Raw genomic sequence first — 18,254 nt, forward strand, 5'->3', positions numbered from 1 at the left:
ATGGTTTTAATCCACTTTTTAGAGGAAGCATCCAATGGTCCTGTTAAGTCATTCATTCCAAATTAAGAAACATAATCAAAATATAATCAAATTTAGTTATATAACTTTGAGAAAGTAATTGAAACAGTTACACTACTACAATTACATTTTCATCAGATTAACTTGTAATTGTACCCCACTAGAGTACATTTCCAAAGTAATCTTCCCAACACTGTGAATAAATGTATTTGAGTGACAGCTGAAAGTTGCGTATTTTCAGGACAATCAGTGTGAATCAAACAGTGTCTTAGTGCTGAGAGAACCTCTTGATTTTTCACCATTTTGAAGCCTGATTTCAAATACTGTACTTTGTAATTTGTTCTATTCATTCAAATTTGCCAGGCCTGTTAACATTCTTCTCCGCGGTGAATCAAATTTATAAGGCATTTTTATTTTCACTTTACATGGACTTTAAGTGCTATATAAGACAAGAAGGTAAGCAGGAGTGAGGCTTCTACAATCACCACCTCATTTACTATTTCGGACTGTGTGGATGAATTGGTAATGAATGCAGTGTTGGAATTAAAAGAATTATCTTTGTGCATGATTCAATCAATCGTCTAGAAATATTACTGTGAAAATTTACCATGATTTTTAAGAAAGGTTGTATTTATTTAAAAAAAAAAAGGATTTCTATGTCAAAGGGATGTGGTTACATCATGGTGGAAACAGTAGCAGTGGACGCATTCTCATCACTTAGTAGCTCATCAGGATTCATTTGGCAGTGTGTTTGCTTTTCTGGATTTATGAACGAATAGAGTGTTGAGGAGATGTAGAGTCTGACTCTGAGGGGGAACGATGACATTTTAACTGACTGGTTTCTTCTTACTGGCCCATCAACTGTTCATTTGCTTTGCTTCGGGAATGGCCTGGCTCAGGCGTACAATTCGGTTGTGGTCAATCTGTGGCATCCCATTGGCCTCCCAATATTGGAAGGCCGGTTGACCAGACCTTGACATAGGTCTGGCCTGTATGGGATTTGTGGTAGTAAAGAGTATCAGCGGCTCACCAAACCAAGCTCTCAAATTTAACACCTACCAAAAGCAAACAATTGTCACAACAGACTGTTCTGAAATCGTGATATCAAATTCAGACATTATGCTTGTCCTTCTGACAAGTAAACAATGTCCAATTCAACATAAACACAGGTAACGATCATTGCGTAGCAGTACCTACAGTAAGTAGGTGTTTTTATTACAACCCCCATTCCAATGAAGTTGTGACGTGGTGTTAAACATAAATAAAAACAGAATACAATAATTTGCACATCATGTTGAACCTATATTTAATTGAAGATATTACAAAGACAATATAGTTAATGTTCAAACTGATAAACTTTATTGTTTCGAGCAAATAATCATTAACTTAGAATTTTATGGCTGCAGCACGTTCCAAAAAAGCTGGGACAGGTGGCAAAAAAGACTGAGAATGTTGAGGAATACTCATCAAACACCTGTTTGGAACATCCCACAGGTGAACAGGCTAATTGGGAACAGGTGGGTGCCATGATTGGGTATGAAAGGAGCTTTCCTGACTTGCTCAGTCATTCACAAGCAAAGATGGGCTGAGGTTTACCTCTTTGTGAACAAGTGCGTGAGAAAATAGTCGAACAGTTTAAGGACAATGTTCCATCCATCCATCCATTGCCAACACCACTTATCCTGGTTAGGGTCGCGGGACGCTTATCCTGGTTAGGGTCGCGGGACGCTGGAGCCTATCCCAGCTGACTTCGGGCGAAAGGCGGACTACACCCTGAACTGGTCGCCAGTCAGTCGCAGGGCACATATAGACACGGACAACCATTCGCACTCACATTCACACCGTCACTGAGTGGGAACTGATCCCACGCTGCCCGCACCAAAGTCAGGCGAGTGCACCATCAGTGACTTGGACAATGTTCCTCAATGTACAATTGCAAAGAATTTAGGGATTTCATCATCTACGGTCCACAATATCACCAAAAGGTTCAGAGAATCTGGTGAAATCACTGCATGTAAGCGGCAAGGCCGAAAACCAACACTGAATCCCCGTGACTTTCGATCCCTCAAGCGGCACTGCATCAAAAACCGACATCAATGTGTAAAGAATGTCAGTAAATACAGTTCGGCGCTACATCCGTAAGTACAACTTGAAACTCTACTATGCAAAGCAAAAGCCATTTATCAACAACACCCAGAAACGCCGCCGGCTTCTCTGAGCTCGAGCTCATCTAAGATGGACTGATGCAAAGTGGAAAAGTGTTCTGTGGTCTGACGAGTCCACATTTCAAATTGGTTTTGTAAATTGTGGACGCCGAAAGAACCATCCGGACTGTTATGGACGCAAAGTTCAAAAGCCAGCATCTGTGATGGTATGGGGCTGTGTTAGTGCCAATGGCATGGGTAACTTACACATCTGTGAAGGCACCATTAATGCTGAAAGGTACATACAGGTTTTGGAGAAACATATGCTGCCATCCAAGCAACGTCTTTTTCATTGACGCCCCTGCTTATTTCAGCAAGACAATGCCAAACACATTCTGCACGTGTTAAACAGCGTGGCTTTGTAGTAAACGAGTGCGCGTACTAGACCGGCCTGCCTGCAATCCAGACCTGTCTCCCATTGAAAATGTGTGGCGCATTATGAAGCGTAAAATACGACAACGGAGACCCCGGACTGTTGAACAGCTGAAGCTGTACATCAAGCAAGAATGGGAAAGAATTCCACCTACAAAGCTTCAACAATTAGTGTCCTCAGTTCCCAAACGTTTATTGAATGTTGTTAAGAGAAAAGGTGATTTAACACAGTGGTAAACATGACCCTGTCCCAGCTTTTTTGGAACGTGTTGCAGCCATAAAATTCCAAGTTATTGATTATTTGGTAAAAACAATAAAGTTTATCAGTTTGAACATTAAATATCTTGTCTTTGTAGTGTATTAAATTAAATATAGGTTCAACATGATTTGCAAATTATTGTATTCTGTTTTTATTTATGTTTAACACAACGTCCCAACTTCATTGGAATTGGGGTTGTACATTCACAAGCCTTGGATTATTATATGCAAATAATAATAAACTGTCCTAAACAATGACAGGCCTCAAAATGACTACTTGGTTAATTTCCAGTGACTGTCAATGAAATGCCTGTGCAAATTCTGCAAATGTAATGTGCCAGCAAGCTCTTTGCTTTAACTGCTCCAAACCTCGTGGAAACCTGCCCTTCAGAATAGTTCAATATGCCCTAGGAGCTGAATGATTTTTCTCAACTTAAGTCAACTGAGGCAAACACTGATAAATGCCAATGGAAAGTTAGGTCAGCTGTGTGAATTAATCCCCAACAGGCAGAAGTTGAGGAATTGACCCAGGAGGACCTAAGGTGTGTGTCTGTCTGCATGGCTTCAGAAATGGAGAGGTACTGGTAGAGCTGTTGCACAAAGTCCAGCCAAGAGGAGGAGGAGGAGGAAGAATAAGAGAAGCCAAAGCAGATGCAGGAAGTGAGAGGTTACTGGAGCAGTAGCAAACGGGGAAAGCAGAATCGGTGGTAGTCCTTTGCCCTTGTATGTCACACATGAAGAGAAAAGGCTCGCAGATACTGGAACAAGGCCTTCATTTGAAGTTGCATATACAGTATATATATATATACACACACACAGAACCTTTCCAAAAAAAAATTATATCATGGAAAACTTTATTTCCATAATTCCATTCAAAAAGTTAAACTTTCATAAATTATAGAGTCAGGGCCCACATTTTAAACAATTTCAAGTATTTATTTGTTTATTTTTGCATAATTTGGGCTTCCAGCTCATAAACCCCACAAAATCAGGAATTTAAAAAATTAGAATACTGTGAAGAAATCACCATTTACTTCTCAGTTTTTGTAGAGAGAAAATAAAAAAATTGGTGTCATATGAAATCAATCAAAATATAGTACTTTTAAAATGATACGGTAATCTTCAATACTTGTTTGGGAATTCCTTTGCTTTAATCACTGCCACGATGCGTCGTGTCATTGAGGCAATCAGCCTGTGGCATTGCCTCGGAGTTATGGAAACCCAGATTTCTTCTTTGTTTGTGGGTCTGATGCCCCGCATTTTCCTATTGATAATACCCCATAGATTCTCAATGGGGTTTAGATCTGGCGATTTAGCTGGCCAGTCAAATATTGTGATGGCATGGGCATCAAAGATGGTTTTGGTGCTTCTGGCGGTATGGGCAGGGGCCAGGTCCTGCTGGAAGATGAAATCTGCATCACCATACAGATCCTCAGCAGAAGGAATCATGAAGTCCTCTAAAACATTCTGGTAGACTGTTGCGGTGACCTTGGATTTAAGAAAGCAGACTTTACCAACACCTGCACTGGCCATTGCACCCCAGATCATGACTGACTGTGGATATTTCATACTGGACCTCAAGCTGTTTGGGTTTGATTCCCCAATGAAAGGGACACTTTACTTTCATTGGAAAAGAGGACCTTTGACCAATGGCCAACAGTCCAATCTTTCTTCTCCTTGGCCCAGTTGAGACGCTTCCTACGTTGGCTCAGGCTTGACCCTAGGAACCCGACAATTGTAGCCCATCTCCCGGATGCGTCTGAATGTGGTGTTTTTTTAAGCTGTAACTCCCGCCTCATTCCACTCTTTCTGGATCTCTGCTACATTCTTGAATCTTCTTTGTTTGATAATCCTCTGAAGCCCATGGTCATCACTTTTGCTGGTGCATCTTCTCCTGCCTCATTTTGTCCTTCCACTAGACTTTCCATTGATATGCTTGGACACAGCACTCTGTGAACAGCCAACCTCCTTAGCTATGAACCTTTGTGGCATTCCCATCCTACGGACGGTATCAATGATGGTCTTCTGGGCAGTTGTCAAGTCTGCAGCCTTCCCCATATTGAACCCAACTGAGACAATTGAACCAAACTGAAGCAATTTAATGACACCTGGGGAAACTTGTGCAGGTGCTTTGAGTTTAGTAGATGATTAGTGTGTGACACTCTGTTTAAAACATTTATGGCCTGCACAACTTGGGCTGATTTCTTCACGGTATTAACATTTTTTGAATTCCTCATTTTGTGGGTTTTATGAGCTGGAAGCTCAAATTATGTAAAGATAAACAAATAAATACATGAAATTGTTTAAAATGTGGGCCCTGAATCTATAATCAATGAAAATTTAACATTTATTAAACTCCAAAAACAAATAGAATTACTTTAGGATATTGGACACAGACCAATTTGGTGTTGTACGTGTTATTAATAAAAACCTGTTATTTATTTTCCTTGCAAGACATATTAGGGTGTTAATACTCACCAACACAAGTCTTCCCATCCGTGTGCAGGACAAATTTCATGTGGCATGAACACTTGGGGCCATGGTCTGTTTCTTCACAGATGTGCTGGCAACCACCATTTCCATAGTTACACGTCACTACCAAAGAAAACAAAATTAATGAAGAAAACATGGACTTTTATTCATAAGAATATTTGTCTTTTGTCTGAGAAGTGACAAAAATGAGGAAAGGTGCCTTATGTCTAAAGGATTTGTAATTGATCTGTACAAGCTGCAATATGTCAGCATATTTACTCTAAAAACCATCACCTGGTAGTATCATTCAACACTCACCGAAAGGCATGATTTTTGGCTTGTTCCGTCAATATTAAAAAGTTGGGGCCAAAACATATTTTGGTGGATTGTGACGCAGAATATCACTCAAGGTTACTTCTGAACCTAGAATTCTCACAGTAGTAACATTAGGCATACTGTATATAGAGTAAACAAAAGTGCAAATGTGAAAAATGTGAAAGTGGAATTACATCACAAGGTTGAATTACATCACAAGATTTTTAATTTTGCCAAATTTCCTGAACATCCCAAATCAGTGTCTTTCCTTTTAATGAATGGGAGCTCGACGTTTGTTGTATGCGTGTTTACTTTTTGAAGACTTTGCAAATTTTTAAGTCCACATTTCTGCGATGGCTGCTGAAGGAAGTCTTAGCCTTGGCACTTTTAACACACCTGTGATGACAGAGTGAAAAAGAGCACCAGAGAGCCGACGCTTCCACCGCCATCCTGTCTACACCTGACCATCCCAGGCCCTTTTTGCCCTTTTCCTGGGCTGTCACTGAAAACCTATAGAATAACACTTCTCCAATCCTTATCCAAACACAGACAAATCCCCCATCAGCCGTGGCCCCAGCTCTGACAGGATGATCTTAGTTCCACAGCAACAGGAAGTGTGCGCTGTCCGTCATAGCAGTCCCTTTCGCATAACCTCCACACTTGCCCTGGTTGTGTAAATGATCACCCACTATTTGATAAACATGCTTTTCTTGATGAGGATCATTCAGAAGATTAGTTCCTGCCTGGTAATTAAATTAAATCTGTCTTGAAGGTTATTTGTGGAATGAGTGCAATTATCTATCATCGGCAGGTTTCCAACTCCTATCACCTTCTCCTAAGGAGCCTATAAACCCTTTCTCCTTCTTTCGTCCGCGTGCGTGTGTGTGCGCGCGCATGCGCCTTTCAAGGAAGTGAACTAATTTATGCCGTACATTTGCAGTCCTTCGTGTTACGGGTTAGCTGGAATCCAGGTCGACATTCGCAGGAGATGCCACCCTTCTGTGTTTCCCGACAGATGTGTGCACAGCCATGATTCTTGTCCATGCAGGTGGGTCCCTCCTTTGTTCCTTCCGGTCGCACTGTGAAGGAAAGGCACAGAGCTTTTATTCCTTTGCATATCACACAGATTTCACTCTGCTTTAGGTGGCTGACAATAAGGTAGGTTTCAAATGATCAGGGGTCGTGAGTTGAGTAAAAATGTTCACATAGCTGTCACATGCCCTAAAATCACATCAATGCCTACTGTTGGTGACTGACATGCACAGCACCCCTTTACAGAACTCCAAGCATTTGTTGGAACACGCTCACTTGCTTTAGGCTATAAAAAGGAGGCTGCATACAGAAAAAGGATAAAACTCCCAGCAGGAGCTGATCCCGTACAATTTCAATTGAGGTAATTAGCATAAAGGGGAAAAAAGAGGCAGAAAACCAAATCCTCACTGGGGGAACAGATCAAAAGAGACCAAATAAGGGTGTCAATGTATACTTTTATATGACATAAAGTTACTTAATCAGTCAATTTAATTATCAAATTATTCAAAGGTTTAGCAAATATGGCATAAATGAGGCAGAATATTTATATGATAACATACTGTACTGTAAAAGCTGGATGAAGTGGGGAAGAATGAGCCCCCTACATATCTCTACCATTTGGGACCATCATGTCTTAAAAGATGAGTAATTTTCCTCCTGGTTCGCTCTGTGTCGTAATCAAGACAACTTCCTTTGCTGGAGAAGACTGATATATGATGCATTTGTTGTGAAACCTCAGCGCTACCACAGATGAAGTGACATACGCCAGCTCCCTGGCTCATAAAAAAACAAACAGATCTCATCTCCTTCTCTTTCTCTTGTGGTGCACAAGGGAGACTGTAAGCACCAAGACATCTCCATTAATGTCTCATTAAATCTGCTGCCACTTTGAAGGGCACTTGGTGGTCTGACTTGCATAACAAACCAACATTTTCCTGTCTTCTTCTTTTCCTTTCAGCTTTTCTCGTTAGGGGTCGCCATAGCGTGTCATCCTTTTCCATGTAAACCTATCTCCTGCATCCTCCTCTCGAACCCCAACTGCCCTCATATCTTCCCTCACTACATCCATCAACCTTCTCTTTGGTCTTCCTCTAGCTCTCTTCCCTGGCAGCACCATCCTCATCAGCCTTCTACCAATATACTCACTCTCTCTCCTCTGGACATGTCTAACCCATAGAACTCTGCTCTCTCTAACTTTGTCTCCAAAACATCTAACTTTGGCTGTCCCTTTGATGAGCTCATTTCTAATCCTATCCAACGTGCGCCCTCTGACAGAGAACCTCAACATCTTCATTTCTCCCATCTCCAGCTCTGCTTCCTGTTGTCTCTTGACTGTTCTATCGCATAGCACATCTGACACATTCTCTTCCGGTTCAAACCTGCTTGAACCCGTTTCTTCCATCCATCCATTTTCTTTACCGCTTATCCTCACGAGGACGGCGGGCTGCTGGAGCCTATGCCAGCTATGTTCAGGCGGGGTACACCCTGAACCGGTCGCCAGCCAATCGCAGGGCACATAGAAACAAACAACCATTCGCACTCACATTCACACCTACGTGTAATTTTAGAGTCTTCAATCAACCTACCACGCATGTTTTGGGGATGTGGAAGGAAACCGGAGTGCCCGGGTAAAACCCACCCAGTCACGGGGGCACCATGCAAACTCCATACAGGCGGGGCTGGGATTTGAACCCCGGTCCCTAGAACTGTGAGGCAGATGTGCTAACCAGTCGCACACCGTACCAGCCATACAGTACATGTCCTGTATTATTCTAACATACTTATCTACCATTCCAGACTTCCGCATGCAGTACCACAGCTCCTCTCTGGGTACTCTGTCATAAGCTTTCTCTAGATCCACAAAGACACAATGTAGCTCCTTCTGACCTTCTCTGTACTTTTCCAACAACACCCTCAAGGCAAAGAATCTGTGGTACTCTTTCTAGGCATGAAACCATACCGTTGCTCGCAAATACTCACATCTGTCTTGAGTCTAGCCTCCACTACTCTTTCCCATAACTTAATTATGTGGCTCATCAACTTTATTCCTCTATAGTTCCCACACCTCTGCACCCTTGTTCTTAAAAATGGGCACCAGCACACTTTTCCTCCACCCCTCAGGCATCACTCACTCACTACAATTCTGTTGAACAAGCTGGTCAAAAACTCCAAAGCCACCTCTCCTAGATGATAGCCTGTCTCACCTCTTCTCGAAAAGCTGCTCGTCCTTTCACAGCTTCCACCACATGGTTCTCTGCTCTGCCTTTGTCTTCTTACTCTTCCTCCCCACCACCAGAGTCATTTTACACAACACCATAGCCACACTCTCCTCTACTACTACCTTACCCTCAGTAACCTCCTTCAGATTACATCATCTGCACAAAATGTAATCCACCTGCGTGCTTCTACCTCTGCTCTTGTAGGTCACCTTATTTTCCTGCCTCTTCTGGAAAAAAAGTGTTCACTACAGCCATTTCCATCCTTTTTGCAAAGTGTACCACCATCTGTCCCTCCACGTTCCTTTCCTGGATGCCGAACTTACCCATCAGAATCAGAATCAGAATCATCTTTATTTGTCAAGTATGTCCAAAACACACAAGGAATTTGTCTCCGGTAGTTGGAGCCGCTCTAGTACAACAGACAGTCAATTTACAGAACACTTTGGAGACATAAAGACATTGACAAAAAACAATTGTGCAAAAAGATGCAGAGTCCTCTAGCACTTAGAGCAGTTCGAATGACTAATATTGCAATAGTCCGGTGCAATGACCATTGTGCAAAGGGCGCTGAGACTTCAAGGAGTGTATGCGGTTTAAAGTGACGAGTAGTGCGATCATCTGGGACAATGTTGGTTGTGCAAATGTTACAGATACTCCTCAATCAGTGTGCAAATGGAGCAGATGCTACTCTGGCATGAGTGGCCAGTATATGCAAATAGTGCAGCATGCCGAGACAACTACAGTGAGTGCACGAGTAATACATAATTGGCCCCACAGAAATGTGACAACGAACTCAAGTCAAAAAATTGCCAGCTTATTGTAATGGAATTATAGGTTAGGTGTTTAAGAAGTTGATCGCAAGAGGGAAGAAGCTGTTGGAATGTCTACTAGTTCTAGTTTGCATTGATCGGTAGCGCCTACCTGAGGGAAGGAGCTGGAAGAGCTGGTGACCGGGGTGCGGAGGGTCCGAGAGGATTTTGCATGCCCTTGTCTTAGTTCTGGCACCGTGCAAGTCCTCAATGGTGGGTAGGGGGGTACCGACAATCCTTTTCAGCAGTTTTGATTGTCCGTTGCAGTCGGAGTTTGTTTCGGAGTTTGTCCTTTTTTGTAGCAGCACCAAACCAGACTGTCACCCATGTTTTCTTCACCAACATGTGCATTACAATCTGCACCACTCTTTCTCTATCTGGGATGCTCAGAACTACTTCATCTAGGTCCTTCCAGAATTTCTCTTTCACCTCTAGGTCACCACCTACCTGTGGGGCATAGCCACTAATCACAATAAACACAACATCCTCAATTTCAAGTTTCAGACTCATCACTGGATTTGATACTCTTTTCACCTCCAAGAAATTCTTAGCTTACTCTTCCTTTAAAATAACCCTTACTCCATTTCTCTTCCCATCTACACCACGATAAAGAAATTTGAACCCTGCCCCTTACTGCCTTTCCACCTGCTCTCCTGGACACACCATATATCAACCTTTCTCCTAATCATCATGTCAACCAACTCTGAGCTTTCCTATCATAGTCCCAACATTCAAAGTCCCCATATTCAGTTCTCGGCTCTGTGCTTTCCTCTTCTCTTTTCTGCCTAAGAACCAGCTTTCAAACTCTCCTTCGTCTTCAACCCACAGTAATTGAATTTCCACAGGCATCCTGTAGGTTAACCACGTCAGTGACGGACGTTAACCCGGACCACGACCAATCCAGTACGGAATTCTTTGTATGAACGCATTTGTTTGGCAAAGTTTTAGGCCAGATGCCCTTCCTGAAGCAACCCTTTGCATTTATCCGGGCTTGGGACCGGCCTACAGTTTCCACTGGATTATGCCCCCCCCATCGGGCTGCATTCCAACATTTTCCTGAACGTATAATAATTTGCACATGTGTATTGTAACCTTTTAAAGCTTGTGTAACCTTGTGCATTCTTACTCTTGAGACTTGCACATCGCTTGTCGTACAGTTCCTGACTCAGGGACAACAACAGGAGAACAACATCACCATGCTGGAAACAGGCCTAATTTTATTTTAATATAAAGACAGGGGTGCACATAAGTGCTGCCCAGGTGCACATGTGCACTAAAAATGTTAAAAGGGCACCAAATTCAAGTGTCTCACTGCGCGTTGTGTACCAAGCATCTTTTTTTTGAGTCGATAGTTAGACTGGGCTCGAGTTGTGTTGTCTTTTGCAAACAACTTTTTCAAAAGGATAAGTCTTTGGGGTGAGGGTGGAGGGGCCGCCAATGAGGTGGCAGGCTTAGCAGGCTTCTCGGTCTCACTGTGCAGCGGCTACCATGGTCCTTTAAAATATGTCTTTATGTGAAACCGGTCTGCGGTGCGGAAAAGATTGGCGACTCCTGCCCTAGAGAACTGCGCCAAATCAGATGATCGATGTTCAAATTTACATACGTTACCATGGGCTAAGGTGAGGTTTAGCCTCTTAATTAGGAGTGGTGTTACCCAAGGTTAGGTTTAGGGTCCATAATTTGTATGCCACTTGGCAGTCTCATCAAGAGACATGGAATAAGTTTTCACAGTTACGCTGATGATTCTCTGCTTCACATTTCGGTTTCTCCGGATGGTGTTAATAAATACTAATCTTGTTCTTTTATACTAATACATTATGAATATAAAGAAAGAATAGTGCAATGGTGTGTTGTGGTACATTCGCCTAACTTTGGTTCAGGCAGCATGGGTTCAGTCCCCACTCAGTAAGGTGCGAGTATGAATGGTTGTCCATCTCTATAAGTGCCCTGCGACTAACTGGCGTACAGTACAGGATGAAGCCCGCCAGTCACCTGAAGGCGGGGGTAGTCAGGCCAGTGTGTACTACATAGGCAGTAATGTATGTATGTACGACATGTTGGCGCACAACAGTCCTGCACAATTTTCAAAGTGAATCTGCAAGTATTTAAAATTATAGATATCGAAAAGTGGTTGAAAACTCAATAAACAGTGTCTCTGCAAAACTGGACACTAAACCGATGCAGGAGAGATGAATGTGTATTTTGGAGAGCGAGTCTGGAGCTCACTGGCGCACAAGCTACTTTGGACCCAGAGGCTGAAGATAATTTGCTGGACTTATTAAAGGTAACCGCTCTGGTTGTATTATCTAGGACTGATGTGGTTAAATCGGAATACTATATAGTACTGGGGCTCGTGAGTCTCTGGTGAAGAAAACAGATTCACCCAGGTTCCCCCCAAAGATGGAAAATGGACAATAACTAACACACTTGGCACATTCAAATGAGCTTCCACGGCGATATGTGAAAATTCTTGTTCCTCGGTGCAACAGCGCAGTATGCTGCCAAGAATCCAGGCCCATGTGATTCAACTGGCTTTTGAAAGGACCTTATTTTCAAATTTCAATCTGAGTGGAAGGATGTTTTGATGAGGAGGTTCAGCACAGAGAAGTACCTTCGAAGTGTGTGTGTGTGTGTGCGTGCGTGCGTGTTTGTGCGCGTGTGTGTGTGTTAGCAATCCATGTCTCTTTGTTGAGCCCGTAAATCGCACCTGTGGTTCTCAGTTGGAGAGATGCGTCTGATGTTACATCTCATATGTTAAAGGATGTTTTGTGGATATTGATGCCTTAAATGATGAGGACTGGTATTGTCGCTGATCATACTTGCTGTTGTTTAAGTTTAACATGATTACGTGGGTCAGTAATTTGCGAATAGGCTATAGGATTATAAAAAATATGTCTGTAGGGTAATAATTAATTGTCACCCCCCCAATAATTTTATGTGACCCTCTTCAGACTGAGGTCTGGCGATGGGTCTGCTTATACTGTGGTTGAAACGGGACTAGTAGTCAAACATCATCCATTTGTACATGTCTAGAACATTTAGGAGATCTTTCATGTTTTTAGTTGCTCTTGTAGTTGTTGAGCCTACCAAGTCTAAGGTATCAGACAAGTATAGCAAATAAAGAATGAATGAGCATCACGATAACAAGGAAGGCGCTTATACTGTAAGTCTTGTGAATCGCGTTGGAGATGTAAGAGCGATGAGGAATTCAGTGGTCCCTTTCCTTATCTGTGTGTCTTTTGGAGGACCAGAGTGAGAAACCTATGTGAGAAAATGAGTGATAAATCCATGAACATAACATAGGGTTGAATTTCCATACAAGTAACCCCACTGGACTGAAAATTACTTACTGAGGCTCTATTATGCATCCCAAAACTCACACCACCCCCCTCATCATTTTTATGGAGCCCTGCTACCCGAATGCTACGGACCCATCCATCAATAACATCCCGGTCTGGGGCCTTCATCTCTCAGAGGACCAATAAAAGTCACAGTGTTGACGCAATGGACCTTTTCTCTGGGCCAAGCACAGCGATCATCCACACTGTGCCATTCTCTCAAACTGGCTCCAGATTTTTTAATCATTACTGGATGATGGGAAGCAGAAAGAAAAACAACTCGATATGAATTCGGATGGGAAAGTGAAAGGGAAAGGGAAAAATAACTCAAGATATGAACCACATTCCACTACAGCAACATGCTTGCTCATATCCAACCTATATGGAGAAACTAATAAAATTCAGATCTCTCAATAAATACAAAGGTAGGCACGACTTGAGTCCAACATGTTGATATTGAGCGGGAACAAGAAGCTTCGTAGGCACAGGGAAAAAGTGGATATTCAAACAAGAGAGCCCTTGCATGTAAATAAAAGTGAACACTTCAATTAAGCGTGAAAACAAGGACTGTTCCCTCAGAAACTTCTTTATCCCCAGGACAGGTCGTGACCTCTGAACCTTAAGTGCTACTCAAATCTAATAAATTCCTTTGATGTAGCTTATTGCAAGGCTCCTCCTTCTCCTTGGAAATGTTCTCCCACTGATAAGGAGAATGGTACTCTCAAAATAAACTAGCACAGCTCTCTCCAAAAGTAACACTGGTTGCACGTAAGTGGATGTGTGGCCCCACAGCCAGTCAATTATATAATAAGTTTTATGCTTATTTGTAAAAACACACAATGTGAGATTCCATGTTGCTGTTCTTACCCAGACTCAACCAAAGAGTGGTAAAAGGTGGGCTGTGTCTGAATAATTATCAAGTGCAAAGGGCCACAGGATCAATTCCCCTAATTGGCACAGGCGCTCACGGCAGACACAATCAGTGATTGGCTGTCATGCTTGCAAAAATGTATTCCTATTAATTTGAACTGAAATCTATCTATCTATCTATCTATCTATCTATCTATCTATCTATCTATCTATATATCTATATATATATATATATATATATATATAGCGAGAGAGAGGTGGCACGGTGGACGACTGGTTAGAGCGTCTGCCTCACAGTTCTGAGGACCGGGGTTTCATCCCCTGTGTGGAGTTTGCATGTTCTCCCCGTGCCTGCGTGGGTTTTCTCCGGGCACTGCGGTTTCCTCCCACATCGCAAAAACATAAATGGTAGGTTAATTCAAGACTCTAAATTGCCCGTAGGTGTGAATATGAGTGCGAATGGTTTTTTTGTTTATATGTGCCCTGCGATTGGCTGGCAACCAGTTCAGGGTGTGCCCCGCCTCCTGCCCGACGATAGCTGGGATAGGCTCCAGCACTCCTGCGACCCCTTGTGAGGATAAGAAAATGGATGGATGGATGTGTGTGTGTATATATATATATATATATATATATATATATATAAATATACAAAAAAAACATTCACACTCATATTCACACCTACAGGCAATTTAGAGTCACCAATTCATGCATGTTTTGTGGGAGGAAACCGGAGTGCCCGGAGAAAACCCACGCAGGCAGAGGGAGAACATACAAACTCCACACAGGCAGGGGCCAGGGATTGAACCCCAGTCCTCAGAACTGTGAGGCTGACGCTCTATCCAGTCGTCCACCGTGCCGCCAGACAGAATGCAATGATTTGCAAATCATGTTCAACCTATTTGAATACACTACAAAGACAAGATATTTAATGTCCAAACTGATAAACTTTATTGTTATAAATGGCTTTATGCTTTGCATAATAGACTTTCAAGTTGCACTTATGGATGTAGCGCTGAACTATATTTACTGACATTGGTTGTCTGACGTGTTCCTGAGCCCATGTGGTGATATCCTTTACACATTGATGTCAGTTTTTGATGCAGTGCCGCCTGAGGGATCGAAGGTCAGCCTTGCCGCTTACATGCAGTGATTTCTCCAGATTCCCTGAAACTTTTGATGATATTATGGACCGTAGATGATGAAATCCCTAAATTCCTTGCAATTGTACATTGAGGAACATTGTCCTTAAACTGTTTGACTATTTTCTCACACACTTGTTCACAAAGAGGTGAACCTCGCCCCATCTTTGCTTGTGAATGATTGAGCAATTCAGGGAAGCTCTTTTATACCCAATCATGGCACCCACCTGTTCCCAATTAGCCTGTTTACCTGTGGGATGTTCCAAACAGGTGTTTGATGAGCATTCCTCAACTTTCTCAGTCTTTTTTGCCACCTGTCCCAGCTTTATTGGGACGTGTTGCCGCCATAAAATTCTAAGTGAATGATTATTTGCTAAAAACAATAAAGTTTATCAGTTTGAACATTAAATATCTTGTCGTTGTAGTGTATTCAATTAAATATAGGTTGAACATGATTTGGAAATCATTGTATTCTGTTTTTATTTATGTTTAACACAATGTGCCAACTTCATTGGAATTGGGGTTGTATATACAGTGGGTACGGAAAGTATTCAGGTCCCTTTAAAATTTTCACTCTTTGTTATATTGCAGCCATTTGCTAAAATCATTTAAGTTAATTTTTTCCTCATTAGTGTACAAACAGCACCCAATTTTTACAGAAAAAAAATGAATTGTTGACATTTTTGCAAATTTATTAAAAAAGAAAAAAATAAATATCACGTATTCAGACCCTTTGCTGTGACACTCATATATTTAACTCCGGTGCTGACCATTTCTTCTGATTGTCCTAGAGCTCGTTCTATACCTACATTGGAGTCCAGCTGTGTTTGATTATACTGATTGGACTTGATTAGGAAAGCCACACACCTGTCTATATAAGACCTTACAGCTCACAGTGCATGTCAGAGCAAATGAGAATCATGAGGTCAAAGGAACTGCCTGAAGAGCTCAGAGACAGAATTGTGGCAATGCACAGATCTGGCCAAGGCTACAAAATAATTTCTGCTGCACTTAAGGTTCCTAAGAGCACAGTGGCCTACATAATCCTGAAATGGAAGACGTTTGGGACGATCAGAACCCTTCCTAGAGCTGGTCGTCCAGCCAAACTGAGCAATTGGGGGAGAAGAGCCTTGCTGAGAGAGGTAAAGAAGAACCCAAAGATCACTGTGGCTGAGTTCCAGAGATGCAGTCGGGAGCTGGGAGAAAGTTATAGAAAGTCAACCATCACTGCAGCCCTCCACCAGTCGGGGCTTTATGGCAGAGTAGCCCGACGGAAGCCTCTCCTCAGTGCAAGACATATGAAAGCCCGCATGGAGTTTGCTGGGGCAGTAGCTTTAGCAGGGACGCCCAGACTTCCCTCTCTCCAGCCACTTCATCCATCTCTTCCGGGGGGGATCCCGAGGCGCTCCCAGGCCAGCCGAAGGATGTAGTCTCTCCAGCGTGTCCTGGGTCGTCCCCGGGGCCTCCTCCCGGTGGGACGTGCCCGGAACACCTCACCAGGGAGGCGTCCAGGAGACATCCGAAACAAATCCCCCAGCCACCTCATCTGGCTCCTCTCGATATGAAGGAGCAGCGGCTCGACTCTCAGATCCTCCCGGATGACCGAGCTTCTCACCCTATCTCTAAAGGAGAGCCCGGACACCCTGCGGAGGAAACTCATTTAGGCCGCTTGTATCCGTGAGTGCGAATGGTTGTTTGTTTGTATGTGGCCTGTGATTGGCTGGCAACCAGTTCAGGGCGTACCCCGCCTCCTGCCCGATGATAGCTGGGATAGGCTCCAGCACGCCCGCGACCCTAGTGAGGAGAAGCGGCTCAGAAAATGGATGGATGGATGGATATATATATATATATATATATATATACACACATATATATACACATGTACATGTATATATATACACATGTACATGTATATACATATATATACACATGTACATATATATACATATATATACACATGTACATATATATACATATATATAGGTATCCAAGATCCAAGGAGGCCAAAAAAGTTTTTGAAGCCACGTAGTAGATAGACTGGAACAATGGTTCTGAAGTAGTCAAGGCATGCTAAGAGTTTATAGTCTGCTCTGAGTGCTGAGAGTAGTGAAACGAGGGCACACGGGTCATGCTGAACTGCTGTCATATGTCTCAGAGGGGAGACGATCCTCCGAGTGGAGAACATTAAGCAGCTCGCGAGTGCTGGTTGGTTACGAACTGAAAAGAAGGGGCCTAAGCATGGAACCGCCACACTATTAAAGCAACATTCCTTCCTCTTAGATAATGGGCCCTTAAAAGTTTTAATAGGAGGATAAAAATGTCAGGGCATAGAAAGGAGAATGGGAAAGGAGCTGAACCGGATTTGGTCAGGCTGAGCTGCAACACAGATGGTCACAATGAGTGACGAGCCAGCCAGTGGGTAAAGAAAGGAGAGAATCCATCCATGGGCTCCTGTTCAATGTGCAATCTGAAAAGGCTACTTGAAGCAGGTGGTTCCCTTTTTCTGATTGAAACAATTGAAAGCAAACACCTTGAGACATGATCGACACACATCACCAAATTGCTGAATTTACATATTTTATTATGACATTGCACCTCTGTAATCCTCACAGTAAGTGAATTGAAGCTATTCATGTGTATGCATGAAATCAGTCATCCTAGAAGATTTGCTCAACTGTACAGTGCCCTGGATTGCCTATTCGCTAATTTGCAAGTGACCACGAACAGCAGAAATAGCTACAGCATTAGATTGGCTTCTTTTCTTAAAGGTTAACTGATCCCAAAATGGCTTAAGGTTTGGTGTATATTCATGTTTATAATGATCTTGATAATATTGTCTATATGTGTGACAGCATTTGTAAACTGTATGTAATGCATAGGTCTGGATTTGCACAGGTTTATCTGCATAATGCATTCATCTCACATCTCAGTGTTTTTGTCCATCTGTGTCGCAGACTGTAGTGCAACACCTGCTGGGGATGTAGTCCCTCTTGTCTTCACGCTCATATTCTATCAGGGTCACCTTGCTGTGCAGTCTCAAAGGAATCCCCTCTACAATTGTGCATCCTCTCACAAAAGAAAGTATGCCAGCTGCAGATGTACACTATGTTATTATACAGTCACATTCTTTCCGAAATAAAAAAGGGACAGACAGCTGAATATGTCTCAGCAGAGCTCCGTCTGGCATGCTGGTTATAGCCATGACAGC

The 18,254-nt window shown here is 42.7% G+C and overlaps 1 protein-coding gene across 1 annotated transcript in view; it reads right to left on the reverse strand.

Annotated features, from left to right (window-relative positions):
* LOC133409579 (signal peptide, CUB and EGF-like domain-containing protein 3) overlaps window positions 1-18,254 on the reverse strand; it is a 138,141-nt gene that overhangs the window by 40,623 nt on the left and 79,264 nt on the right. Inside the window, 2 exon segments of the mRNA XM_061689797.1 lie at window positions 5,331-5,447; window positions 6,572-6,718. Of these exon segments, the coding sequence (XP_061545781.1) occupies window positions 5,331-5,447; window positions 6,572-6,718 (264 nt within the window).

Source organism: Phycodurus eques, chromosome 1, assembly GCF_024500275.1.
Source record: "Phycodurus eques isolate BA_2022a chromosome 1, UOR_Pequ_1.1, whole genome shotgun sequence".
Lineage (NCBI taxonomy): Eukaryota > Metazoa > Chordata > Actinopteri > Syngnathiformes > Syngnathidae > Phycodurus > Phycodurus eques.